Source organism: Necator americanus, chromosome IV (assembly GCF_031761385.1).
Source record: "Necator americanus strain Aroian chromosome IV, whole genome shotgun sequence".
In the NCBI taxonomy this organism is placed as follows: Eukaryota; Metazoa; Nematoda; class Chromadorea; order Rhabditida; family Ancylostomatidae; genus Necator; species Necator americanus.
In genome coordinates, this window is record NC_087374.1 from 18,758,733 (window position 1) to 18,772,407 (window position 13,675).

The following is a 13,675-nucleotide window of genomic DNA, read 5'->3' on the forward strand; positions in this document are numbered from 1 at the left end:
ATGCTGGTTGCTTGTTAATAAAGAAAATACCAATCTTGGCTACACCTCAAGCGAATCAATGACAGACTCACTCGTTGTCAGTCAATGTAGCACTCCGGAACGGATACAAAACTGTTGAACACATTTACGTTCACGATAACTGATCATTTACATAAGCATCACCGGAACATCACCAACAATAATCTAAAACTCTCTCTTTCACAATATGTTTCTATTTTCAACAACATCCTATACAAGAACTATGAGGTGATCCCAGCTGTTTTTCTTGATAATCTCCATTAACTGTTTATCGAAGAAGTCATTCTGGACCCATAGTAACCCACTGCTTTCACTCATTGTATAATCATGCTATATAATAACGGACTAAGTCTGTCACGTGTGTCTACATGTGTATGTGTATATGTATATTCATGTGTATGTGTATGTGTGTGTAATTGTGTATGTGTGTGTAACGAAATTCCAAAAAGGGGGGTGCGACGGGCCCATCGGCGTCGAATTGGTGCGCCGACGACGTAGTGCGGTAGAATGGGGTGTGACGGGTCCCATGACGGATTGGGGCGTCGGCGCAAGATAGTTATAAAATATGGTCCAACGGCGTGGAGTTGTTGCGCCATCGTGCAGTATAATCGCCCAGTAACTTCATGTGCATGTCGTAAAAGGTAAATGGGACGTTGTAACCGTGTGTGTAGTGCCTTTTGTAGAACGTGATTCAGTGGAATATTTTATTAGTGGCAGGACCTTTGTTCCGAATAACAATGGAATACTGGCAGACGTTAGCACGAACACGCACACGCTCAGTTGGCGTGCTGCCTCTTTTATAGTGCGCCAACAAGAATACACTGAGGACAATTGACGTGTTGCTTCTTACACAATCGTACTACGACATTGTATCACGGCAATATATTTGTAACAATGCATTACGGGGATAATGGATAATGAAATGCGGCTATTGCCGAACATCGTGACCATTGCGCACGTTGCTTTTCACTTCCATGACTCCTTCGTGCGTCTGTTTCCTTGCACGTTTGCTTCAGGTTAATAACATGCATTTCACAGAAAGTGGAAACACGAATGAAACGGGCTGCTTAAATAGTAGCCAACAGTTCACTTGATCCAACGAAAAACTTATCTTCATCAGTACGATGATGTCGTTCACGTCATTTTATGTTAAACATCATTCTGTGATAGCTGTTGGGGAAAACAGGAAGAAAACTCATACCTCAAATATTTTCAAATTGTGTCTTTATTATATTGGTATCGAAAGTGTTTAAAGCTGGAATTTGAATATTCTCAAAATGTAGTTGACGCGTTTAGAAAGAAAACTATGAAATCTTTCGCTTTTATTTATATTAAAAAAAGAATGAAGAAAACGTTGTTAGAAAAACAGAATTCTGATTTTACAGAAAATGTCACTACTATTAATTTTTTACTAATCTTGATGAATTGATCAGTGAAGGCGAGCGAAGAGAACACCACAAAAAAAGCCTGAAGTCCGGCTTTAGCCGGACGTTCAGACTGGTAAGAAATAAAGCACAAAAACCAGCAAATGCACGTTCAGCTACAGCGCTTGTACACTACGTAATCATCTGGTTTCTGTAAAAAAAACAATTACATACTATAACGGCAACCGTATACGAAGTTTTCCACAAAGCTTAGCCGCAGTATAAACATACCGAATCCTCTTTAGCCGAACTGATGTCTGATTCAAGTTAACCAGACGGCTATGCAGAACATGGACTATATAAATAACAGCTTGGAAGTCTGCACATCTACCACTACGTGAGAGAAAGGAAGGCCTTCGAAGATTGGAGTAAAAAAACAACTGCCAAACAAATGCTCATCCTTTACTTTTCCACAGATCAAATATACCTGGAGCAAATCATCACCAAACATGCATATTTGTCGAAAGTTCCGTCTTTACTGCATTTTTCTTTATTTCTTTTCTCCTTGAAAAAAAATGCCATAAAGCTAATGATGACATGACTGCGACTTTTCCTTATCCTTTATAGGAAAAAAAAACAAGTTACTCCACGCTCAGTCATGGTGCTCACTCTGAGAAAGTGCAAACAAATAAAAAAGGGCATGACGTTCGACGGTCCATTAAAATCAAATGAACGTCTCAAAACATTTCACTAATGAAAAGTCCAGCTTTGTGAAATTCCAAAGGAATGAGCAGTGAAAGAGATTACTGTTTACTTAAGAACTTTGAAGTGAAAATAAGGGTGAAGATACAAAAACTGCGGATTTTTACCTTTTTTCGTAAAGGCAAAAGCCGACAGACCGCGTCCAAAAATAATACATATATACATGTAGATCACCAAAAGAGATTCATCACGTTTCGAGAGTATCTTCGGATTTCTCTCTCTGAGACCTCTCATCCTCTTCGCCATCTTCTTTCTTCTCACCTGGCTCAGCATCGTTAGCCAATTCATTATCCTCATCTATAAAATTGTCGAACTAAAGACACTGAGGCTGAAGAAAAAGCCTGAAAAGAAGGCTGTTTTCTAGAAATAAGAGAAGCTTGTGAACCTGCAAGTAGTTTCTGGAAGTTGGCCAAAATGATGTTCAAAGCGTGGAGGTGGTTTCTGCGCTCCGATAACTAGAAGAAAACTGCATTATATTAAGGGAGATCGCACCAGAACTATGCACTATCCCTAATAAATTTACTCTCGCTTCCAACTGTTGCTGACGTTCCTGTTGTTGAGCGAGCTCTTCTTGCATATCTTCCAGTTTTCTAAAGTAGAATGTTTAAGTCATCACTCCACGAATCTGGGTTGGAACGGGTTTCAGGTGGGTTAGCCTATACGGGGTCGTAGATTCTCTCCCTGTGTAAACGGACGACCCAGGAACGTTGTTTTCTACGACGTCCTCTATTGCAGCGCGCCACCTTGCGCCCCCCATCTCCCCCGCCCACGATAATCTGCGACCCCGTAACCCACCTGAAACCCTTTCCACCCCAGATTCGTGGGGTGATGCCTTCAAGAATCTTCAGTGAATAAATACAAAGCATTCTAACGAATACAAGGATCGAAAAGGAGCGAACATCGAATGAAACACAAATACCTTGTTGTTTCAGCTCTTGACGGTAAGTCATCTATCATTCCCACGAGGAGGGCATACTCCTTCCTATTTTTGCGAACAAGACGAGCAGCAGTGAGGTCCTTCTTCGCTTGTGTCATCTTTTCGCGACTAATGGCTATCTACAATTAAACAAAAAAAAATAAGAAGTAACTAGTTAAGCTTTCAACCTGTAGAAACATCACCACACCTCTTTATCAACTCGTTCGGCCATTTCTTCATATTCCTTCGTTTGTCTTGCGCTCATTTCAGCTATTTCTCTCTGCTTTCTCATCGACAATTCCAGAGAATCAATCTGAAACCACCAAAATAGTATAGCTCCATTCTAGAAATGGAACTTTACAAGTAATTCCTGCTCTCGTTCCTATCTGAAATGTTCAAAGTAATAAAAAATAAGTGATGCATCTGTTGTAAGCTAACTCACCAGTCTCAGCGCTTTCACGACTTCACCTTTACTAACGGTATTAGGATTCCGCAGAGAACGGAGACATGCATTCAACAACTGAAACCGGCGTTCTTCTCCAGTTCCCTCGCCATCAGCAAGGAGCTTCCGCAGGAGTACCTCCTCACGCATAGCACCTACAAATAACAATGTAACGCAAGTAACACATTGTGATGGATATTTTTCCGAATGGACGTCGAAAAGAAAAGGTTATGTGTCAAAAGTCTCTTGTCGTTTGTTATTGTTGGTTCCTTATTCTGTAAGGCTTGTGAATTACACCAGAATATTTTGTTAGGTAGGCATCGACTGCAAATTCCCACATAATGCTTAGAGAGCGACTCTGAAATTCGTGCCGGCAGAACTATATTCTAACCTTAAACAACTACTAAATGCACTGTAAAAGCGAGGCTTCGTTGCTCATCGACCCAAAACCGCATGATTACTAAGTTTCAAAGCGTGTAGCGGGAAGGTCTACTTTTCTCACGGAGACACGACTCTCAGAAAAGTGCAGTTTGAGACTGGTGCACCCCGTGCCTCTTAATTCGTTTTAAAAATGATCGATACAAAGTTAAAGTGTGCCCAAGAACAACTGAAAAACCACCTCTCAGAGGACCAGGAGAGTAACAACAAATCTGAGACGAGTTCACCTATTTCCCAACAGAAAGGCTAAAATTGTAACTATAATCTCGAAAACTAGAGACCAAACTGAAGAGCATGGCAGATCAGGGTGAGCAGGGTACACAATTCTCTTCTGTGCGAATATCTGCGAGATGCTATCAGTAAGCAAGAAGGTCAAAGCAGGATGTGTTTGTAGTTCGTGAAAGCCTGAATGCACTTGAATGGTCCGTTCGAGGAAATTTTCTGAAGTATTATCATATGAGACTGCTAAATAGAAAAATAGCAGTATGTGTCGAGAAAAACATAGTCACGTGATCTACCGATGAAACGTAATGGCCCCTTATTGGGGCAACACGATGATATGCAGGAAAGTGTCGACCGGCGAAAAAATGTGCGCTACACTAACCACTCTCACTCGATTACATACACTCGACGCCGACTTTGTTTGTCACCTTCCATCTCCGATATCTTTGTGTGGATGAATTCCAATAAAAAAAAATTAATAGTGTTGCTGGATACGTAAACGTTCCTCTCAAAATCTGATATAGCTTCACAGATTTGAGACCAACATAAATGTTCTGGAACGAACCGAACCGTAAAATTATACCGGCACAGAAAAATAACAAAAATTTATATAACAAAACAATCAACAATCATGTTTAAGCGGTGGACTCCATCTTTACATGTCGTTTATTGTGCTTCTTAGCAAAACGAAGGTTCTTCAGGAACTTCGGGTCAACTCCCTTCATTGACATGAATCTCTGCTTCTTTGGCCTCTTAATGCCATTACGGTGAGCCTTTTTGTCTGAAACGAAAAAAACTAAAGAAAGAGAATGACAACGTGGACGCAAATGCGGAAACTACTGGATATCAGTATCCCAGAAGGACTTGAAGGGAGGATTGAATTCTCGACGATGTTGCGGTCTCTGAGGCCAAATTTTATGTTTTATGGCACACCTGCAGGTGTTTTCAATAAATAAGTAAATATATATTACGAATTTGAGCTTGTTTCCGTTCGGTTCCCCCTAACAGTGTTGGAAAATCGCATCTGATCCTAGGTGGGTATGGGGAGACCCGCCAATCTTGTGTACGCGCTCTATCCATAAGCGAGTGGTCCAAATTCGATGAGGTATCCTCAAGGGCCTGTTTAAGTAGAATCAATAAGCTGCTCAGAGAACCGAATGGAGGGTGTACAAAGGTGATGTTTTCTAACTTACCTCTTAGGAACAAACGTTTCCATTTTTGAGGACATTTAGCAAGGAATTGAGAGAGGCCACGCTCATACTCGTAGTCTACACCGCGAAGCCTGTATCTCTCCACGGAAATCTCAATAATGTCAGCTTCACCATGTGCTGCTAGTTAAATTTTACTTAGAACTTTTTGAAAGGACTAGACCTTTAGGACGAAGATCCATGCACGCAACTACTAAGCTGTCAATTTCAATTCACGATGTTTTGAAGAGAATAAAGGGAAAATAGTGATAATCACTGTAGTAAGAATCTGCTCACTATATAGAATTAGGAACAGCCTAATGCGGTCACTCTTGATTTCTCACATTTAATACTACTTCTAACATACTACAACAAAGTAGCATGAGTATACGACCCAGAAACATCGCTCCACAAACACAATATAAAGATTTTCGAAACGCATTTTCTCCAACAGACCTTCAGCTCTAGAAATGTTATCTGTCATACGAGAATGAATATGGAGATTTCTTATCCGAAGAAAAGGAGGATTTAAACTGCAAGGGATATTGCAGCACATTGAAGCTATTCAAAAAGTCCGCTCTCAAATATCAAACCCATTTTCAATGACAAGAGCACTTTCGCGGTAAAGTTCAACTCAAAAGACACTTTGAGAGAAGTATACTCCCTTGGAGAAAGAACTCTTGGGTTAAAAATGTCTAGCTAAAAAATAAAGTAAAATCAAACAGTTCAAACAAAAAAAAAAACCCTAACGGTGCATTTTTTATAACGTAAGAATAGTGAATGTTTCAAAATCTGAGTGTAGTAAATATTATGTTTTACATACATACACATACATAATAGTCCTACAGTATATTTACATTCTACAACTGCTCGTTGGAGTGGAAGAAAGTTCTTTCGACTATTTTTCAACTGCATAGGTGATGTGATGCTCCTATCTATGTTATGTGTAGTATGAAATCCTAAAGATCTTCATTTCACAGCTAATCACCTTTGCTGATATCTACAAAAAAAAAACCAATTTTCTTCCGTTTGTGTTTGAAACGCATGCTATGCATCAACGGTCAGCGATGGGTTTGCAACAATAGCTCTGTGAGCTAGCATAGTCGAGTCAAAACGACATGAAGTTCGGTGGAGTTGCATAAGCGATTGCGCTCGAAGCGAAACGGTAGAGCGTCACTTATCACTGCAGTTCCCGATGATTATAGGTGCCATAGGGAGGAGCCGGACCCTCCTCAGGTGAAGAGGGTCTGGCTGAAGAGGTGCAGCTGAGGCGATGACGACCAATTCCCGGACTGTATAAAAGTGAAGGGGTCCCTTCTCCAACCGTTCATAAATGAAGAGGGTCCTCTTATAAATCGTCCAAAGTGAGGGGGTCCCTTCGCCAACCGTCCAGAAGGTTGAAGACGGTCGGAGTACCAGCGCCGACTATCGAATGTATGCCGATGATCCCGACCTCAAAGGCTAGTTCCACGGCGCCATTTGGAGCGCAGCCGCTTACGCAACTGCATCGGACTGCATGTCGTTTTACGTGACTACAAACTCTCATAACTTCAAAATGATTAGAAAAAAACTTGTAGATTTTCGTGGAGTTCCAAGTATCACAAACTTTCAGTTCAATTCAATTTTTCAATTTTTTTTTTGTGGCTTACTGTTTCACCTTGCAGTCAGGCGGCTACAAGCGAAACTTAATTTCGCATGGAAACTTCATCCAAGACAAAAAGAAATTTCGAAAGCAGAGAATTTTTATCTGATTAGTTCAAACCGCCTCATGCTCAGCTTAGCCAGAAAAATTCTAACGTTCGCTAACGGAACGGTCTTTGACCAGCTATGAATTCAAATAGCTTTCCACTGAGAGGAGAAAAGAGCCCAATTCGCATCGAAAGACAACAAAACCGACCAAAATATACTCCAGAAATGAAGAGGAAGCTACGAACGAAACAAAACTGAAAACTGAGGACCATAAATAAACGACAAAACTACTAGTGTGGTTTGAACAACTACTTACTCTGATTGTGATTGGTGTGGTTCTTCGACTTGGCCATGTTGCCGTAAAATTACCTGTAAAACTTCAAATGTATGCAAGTTCCAACTTTGAAGAAAGAAGCAATTTTAAAGAGTTCTTTTTAAAGTTGTTTATGGTGAACATAGTGGTGAACTGATCCGATCACACGCATACGTTACAGAAGAAAACGTGAAAATGTGGTGGGGAAGCACTCAGTGGCTCCCTTACTTCCCAACCCTCTAAGTTACTTTTTTTTCCTATCAGTAACTTTAGCTTACATGTCAGAGACCCTCTAAGACTAATGCTTAGGCCTTAGGGCGCGATTTATTTGAATGTTTACTTCGAGAAATAAGGGCTACATTTCACCCGAAACAGAGGAAAGTAAGCGCCTTTGTAAAACCTCACAAACAATCTTTCGATCCACAGAGAATAAGCTTAAGAGGGAAGCAGTCACTTTCCAGAAGAAATGCCAAAAATTGTGTGTAGTCCTAAAATGTTACCCTTCAGAGCTGGAATTCCCGTCGTGCAAACTCGGACAGATAAGCGTCATTTCTCTGCGCACTCCAGCTCTTACCATTGAAAACGTCGGTCCGTTTGTGGACGAGGGGGTGTTGCTGCTCCCACTAACCTGCAAACGTGTTGTTCAGCTCAGGACCGAACGTGTTTTCAAACCTACCGTCCATTATGTAAGAAGTGATTCTTTGCCGTAGACCACCATCCGTTTGGACAAATGAGGGTTTCATTGTACTTGGTTGCTGTATAACCCGGGTAGACCCTTTCGTTTCTCACGGAAACATAACCCTAACACGCGTAAAACTTGCTGTGCTCGGTCATGATAAAATGAAGAAGTAGGGATGTGGGGAGCTGACTCCAGTTCCAGAATGTTCAGGTACAGCAAATATGCTCTTCACGCTGTTTGCGGAAGATAATTCAGCATTAATCTGCACGGAATAAGACAGATTCTGAGAAGCAAGCTGACCGTCTCAATTTCGCTTTGAGACCTAATCACCACACGTTTATCTATGGGTTGGTGGAGCACTTGCGTTGGAATGATGCTCCAGAGTGTTAGTCTCTGAGTTGAAAAATGATGACTTTAGTTAAGTAGGTCTGCTGTTGGAAGTAGCACCCTTTGGAGAACACTTCTCGTTGTCAGTTCCACACTTAGCATTGTAGTTGAATGTTGGCTAGGCTCAAAAGCTCATTATGCGAGTGCACGCTCCGTCGCGAGTTCCTAGACCGGGGAACAACACGATAAGAGCTACCGTGCAAAGTTTCCAGCAGCACATCTTGTTTTTTTTAGTCCCTATTTCTGAAGGAAGTCTATAACATAGACATCGAGGGTCGAAATATCGTAGTTACTGACCGGAAAAGGTGTCCAGTTCGGCTTTCACGCTCCTTTCACAGCGTTTCTTTTTGCATGTTTTCCGGAGCTGCGCATTCTCACTACGTAAACCAGAGCGGCGCCGGTCGAATATACCTCGTAAAACGAACGTAACAACCGTGAAATTTTGCGGCTGTAACGAAAACCGTAGCAGTCACGAAAAAGCGGCGTTTTCTTGCGTTTTCCAAGCGAGATCGTTGGCTTTTTGTTGCGGTGATGTCGGTATGTTTTTGAAGTATGTCTTTTGAGGACATTGGTTCAACGGCTGCTGCTGCCAAAAGGTTACGGCAAATGAGTTCCTTAAGCTATTATTGCGTCATCCCTTGCAAATCTTCTTGCTAGGATGTTTTTTTTTATCTCCGCAGTAGAAGTATAACCAGAATCGTATCGTACTGTAAGAACGATTTCTTATTGCGAGTTGTGATCCAACCATCACTTTCACAAAAAAATTAAGTGGAAAAATAGAGTTGTGCATTCACCCCAGAATGTAAGCGTTCAATTCTAACAAGATATTGAAAGGATCTTCTCCTTCTCTAAGTTGTGTAAGTGCAGGAGGAACAGTATATTTCGTACTGTATTATCGTATTTAAAGTCGGGTCGAGACGACCTGAAATTCGGTGCAGTTGCGGTGCACGATCTGAAGTTCGATAGAGCGTAGCGGAGTTAGTGAGGATCCCACCTGGATCAAAACCACTAGCTGCGGCTTCGGCTAGTCGAGCGTGGTCCCCTAAGCAACTGCACCAAGCTTCGAATCTTTTTGACTCGACTGCACTTAGAAATTTTGCTTTAGTATTCATCCTATTTCATCCTGCTGTCTATCATGTAATTCTAGTCTCACTTTAGACAGACCATGGTTCTTATTTTCCCCGCGTATTCCCTCTTTCTTCACGACTTCGCATATGGTTTCAGTGGCGAAAACACGCTGCCCACGAAATCCGCGATTGTTAAGCATTCATTGCAGAGAAATCTTTAAGGTCATAGTCCTTCCTTCTGCGTCTTTGCACATTTCAATTCAAACTAACATTTATTCAAAGCAATGTATGAATTCTCTTCGCGTGTTTTTTCAAATCGAAATTGCGGCAAAATCCTTTGCCACAGGCTGAACATTGGAATGGTTTTTCCTTTGTGTGAGTGTGCATGTGGAAGGCGAGGTTGTACGGCTGATGGAAACCCTGAAAAGACGTAATAGCGCTAAAACCACAACACCGTCGACTTTTCGAAACGTACATTTTAGTGATTGATGGTGATCGAAAGTTTTCACATGCATTTCTCTTTATTTAAAATTTCTATTAATTAAGTGTTGGATCTTTAGGAATAGTTACTTAACAGGAGAAAATAGGTGACTGAATGTCTAAAAAGGCATGGAAAACTAGAAGTGACGAGTTCTCGAATGATAACACACGTGTCAGTTAAATAAACAAAAAACATTTAGCGCCTTTTAAGATCTTTTTCGATCTTGATATCTACCATTCTCGAATTTGCTTTGGCTTGACCTTGATTAGCGTACTTTTTTGCATATCTGGCACTGGTACCGTTTCTCTTCATCATGCGTCATACGATGATTTCTGTAGTTGCCATTTTGATGGAAACTCTTTCCGCATATGTCGCATATGTACGGCTTCATACCTGAGTACGGCACTGTCGGATCAAAACGACTAGAAGTTGTAAGAACGACTACATTCGAAGCGGCGCGATAAAGCAAGCAGTTGCAGTCGAGGAAGGACCCTCGCTAGTTCTGCGACCCGATTTAGCAAGTTGTGCTGCTTCAGTCACAGTCGCTGGTTTCACCGCACTGTTTCAAATGCAATCGAGTAGAATCAAACTGAACAGACTTCAGGCCGAATAAAACATGATGTACTTTCATAGTAGCAATGCTATAGCGAACGTACCTATGTGGATTCGAATATGAGTGTTAAGTGTTGAAGACCGATTAAAACTTTTTCCGCAAGTGTTGCACTGAAATAGTATTAACTAGCAGGAAGATAGAAGTCTAGGAGAAAATTGAAAGCCAATTACTCGAAAATTAACAGGATGAATGCACAAAATCCGCACCTACTGTAAATAGAACAAAGCCGACAGTGTATGGAAAAGCTTTTCTTAGAAAATATACATCTCTCCTTGTATTTAAATGTATAACTACAGAGTAATGAGGAGGATTTCGAGCCAATGTAGGCCTTTCCTTTGCGTAAGGTGAGCCAGACTGGTATGCAGATTTTTGCATTATAGCAGGGTCAAAGCTACATGAATCATGGTACAATTGTGTCCGCGGCTTCTCTCGAGGTGGTGCGGTGGAGCGTAGTGGGTAGGAGCGTACCCACTACGCTCCACCGCACTAACTGCTGCCTCCACCACGCCGTTTTAAACGCGTACGCAAATGCGTCGTGCTTCATGTCGTTTTGACCCGACTATACCAACATTACAACAGCGCCATAACTGCGAAAGTTCGACTTTCCTTTCTTTTCCTTGAATCTTGGCATAGAGATTGCAACTTGTCAATAGTCCAGTTTAAGCAACAGCCAAGATTGTTAACAAACATTATTACGGCTAACGTCAGCTAACGTTAGCCGTAATAAAGTTTGTTAACAATCTTGGCAGTTGCTTACTTGGACTATCGACAAGCACCATAACTGTTTGACGTTAGGAAAAATTACAGGTTCGAAAACTACGAAAGTAATAGTGGCCAGTGTCCCTGCAAGTTTTTTTTTCAGTGATGATAAACAGAATACATTTTAAAACTAGTATTCGTAGGTCAGTTAGCAGAAGACAGCTTGCATTATCGGACAATGGCAGGTAGTTTCATGCCCGAACGATTTATGTCATTACGAGTTACGAATAAATCGAGTGTCGGACTCTAACCACCATCAAAACTACGTCGATCAATTCATTCAAAAAACGACCAGCTCATCCACTCCGAAAATGTCAAAAATGAATAGTTTGCATCGAGTCAACTTTTTCGCAGTATTCATCAACTCCGCAAGTGCAGCCACTGGGCCCGCAGCATTTTTCAAATGACTTCATAAATTTGATATATGAACGTTGCTAGGTTATTTTTGTGAATGTTTGAGCATTGGCGCATAGACCATCACATCTAATTAGAATACGGTAGTCACGCGACCGAGTAAATCCTACTTTCATAGCAGGGGGCAGACGATGGCGAGGGTCCGAATGGCAAACAGGATCTACATAGTAGATACGATATTTTTCAGAGGGACTAAGCCACTCAGGAAGTAATTGTATTTCCATGTTACCTGTCTCAAAACATGTTAGGACATGCGAAATCCCGGAAAATTTTAACACTTCGTACCGTGTGCGGTTTCAGCTCGGTGTGGATAATTTTATGGCGACAAAGAGTAGATGCTTGACGAAATGATTTACCACAAATCTGAAAGTTTCAGCATTTCTCTGCTTTCCTAGGTTTAAATATAAAACAATGAAGTTTGACCTGCTCAGGTATAGCTAATGGCTAGCTCCTTTATTCCTGAGTGAATGTATGGAAAGAAAGAGTGAAAGGTTGTGTAAATGAAAGCAAGCTTTAATTTAGAGTTGAAGAATTTGGAAGACCGGATCAACCCTAACCAAAATGATCAAAGACAAAGAAAACTGGGACGAAAAGAGAAGAAATGGGAACTGAGCTGAGAAGAACCTTCTCCTAGGACATCCAATAGCTGGGATTTTTGAAAAACAAGCATAGGATACGCTTGAGCTAATCAGTTAAGTGATCAATTAACTATTTAAGACAAATGAATGGGCAAACGAATGAGCGAGCGACTGAGTTAACGACTGTGATGAATTAAAGCGATTATGAGTAAATAGACGAAGAGTTGAGGAAACTAATTATCGCAATAAAGCAATAAATCAGCAAAAAATACCGAAAGAAATAGTTAAAGCATGATAAGTGAACATATGGGCGAATGTTTTTGCGATCGAGTGAATGCCTGAATAAATGGGGGGAAACATAAAAATGAATTGAAGAGCGATTAAGTCAACGAGTCGAATCACACGAACTCGACATTTCATTTCAGCTAGAATTCTAATAAAGTTCAAAGAAACATTCATTTTAAACTTAAGAGTATAATAGTTCTTACTTTTTTGACTAAGTCGAACCACGCTTGAAATGAACACTCATTCCCCTGAGAAATCAAAAATGTTAACCTTGCAAGTGAACGGTCGCACTCCTGTGTGAACGGGCATATGTCGATTCAGATTATATTGTGCGTTGAAGGCTTTGCCACATTCTCTACAGGCAACAGTATTCTTCCTCTCTGAAAAATTAAAATCTTTTCTTTTTCGGGTGAAAATGGGAAGAGAAAGATGAGATGGCTGAAAATCGCCCAGAAAACCCAAAGCTCTTAGAAATTTTCCAAATACTTGAAAGGTGATATAACACGGATACAAACCCACCATCACCGGTATTTTCGGATTCTTTATGCAATGAATTCTGCCTCACGCAATCAACACCGAAGATGGTGCTAGTAGTTCTACAAACCGTATTCGAAAGACCCAAAGGTTGACGATAAGTCTCAGAAAGTAAGTTCTTTATGGAAAACTTCAGGCCAGCCATAGTATCAGGCTGACGAATGCGCAGCTGACACTGGCGACTGCCTATTTCGACTATCTGCACTCCCGCCTACTTCAGCTGCTTGGCACTATCTACGGTATTGTCAAGGTTATGCGGCTCAGCCGGAGGGATTAGTGAGACTCCATAAATTACTACAAATGCTCTGATTTTCAGACAAAATGTAAGAATGGCTACGTTCCCAAAGCCTGCTGCAGTTTTGTGAGAACTTTTGCTGAGTGATGAAACTCATTGATTTTGTGATATACAAAAAAAATCACCTTGAACACTTTACTAGCGCTATCCAAGGAGGCTTGCTTCTCAACAACACAAAACATACTAGGCGGAAGAGTTGGACTGTCCTCCCCTTCTTCCATCTACAGCTGTA

The 13,675-nt window shown here is 41.1% G+C and overlaps 2 protein-coding genes across 4 annotated transcripts; both read right to left on the bottom strand.

The window, feature by feature from the left end:
* Positions 1-1,574: 1,574 nt before the first annotated feature.
* RB195_001835 (uncharacterized protein) lies at positions 1,575-7,928 on the bottom strand (the record flags this gene model as incomplete). Of its 2 annotated transcripts, XM_064198798.1 has the most annotated exons (12): positions 1,575-1,593; positions 1,674-1,796; positions 2,336-2,441; positions 2,530-2,599; positions 2,668-2,734; positions 3,064-3,200; positions 3,269-3,373; positions 3,503-3,657; positions 4,892-4,943; positions 7,355-7,407; positions 7,757-7,785; positions 7,852-7,928. In XM_064198798.1, 12 exons carry the CDS (start codon positions 7,926-7,928, stop codon positions 1,575-1,577), a joined length of 993 nt encoding a protein of 330 aa, XP_064054679.1. The 2 variants fall into 2 exon arrangements, with proteins under 2 accessions (XP_064054679.1, XP_013297663.2); XM_013442209.2 differs by lacking the exons at positions 1,575-1,593; positions 1,674-1,796; positions 4,892-4,943; positions 7,757-7,785; positions 7,852-7,928 and having other exon boundaries at positions 2,332-2,441; positions 7,355-7,391.
* Positions 7,929-9,760: 1,832 nt separating this feature from the next.
* RB195_001836 (uncharacterized protein) lies at positions 9,761-13,664 on the bottom strand (the record flags this gene model as incomplete). Of its 2 annotated transcripts, XM_064198800.1 has the most annotated exons (5): positions 9,761-9,904; positions 10,240-10,358; positions 10,622-10,688; positions 12,037-12,114; positions 13,569-13,664. In XM_064198800.1, the coding sequence occupies 5 exons, from the start codon at positions 13,662-13,664 to the stop codon at positions 9,761-9,763; spliced, it is 504 nt and encodes a 167-aa protein (XP_064054681.1). The 2 variants fall into 2 exon arrangements, with proteins under 2 accessions (XP_064054681.1, XP_064054680.1); XM_064198799.1 differs by lacking the exon at positions 12,037-12,114.
* Between the last annotated feature and the right edge of the window lie 11 nt (positions 13,665-13,675).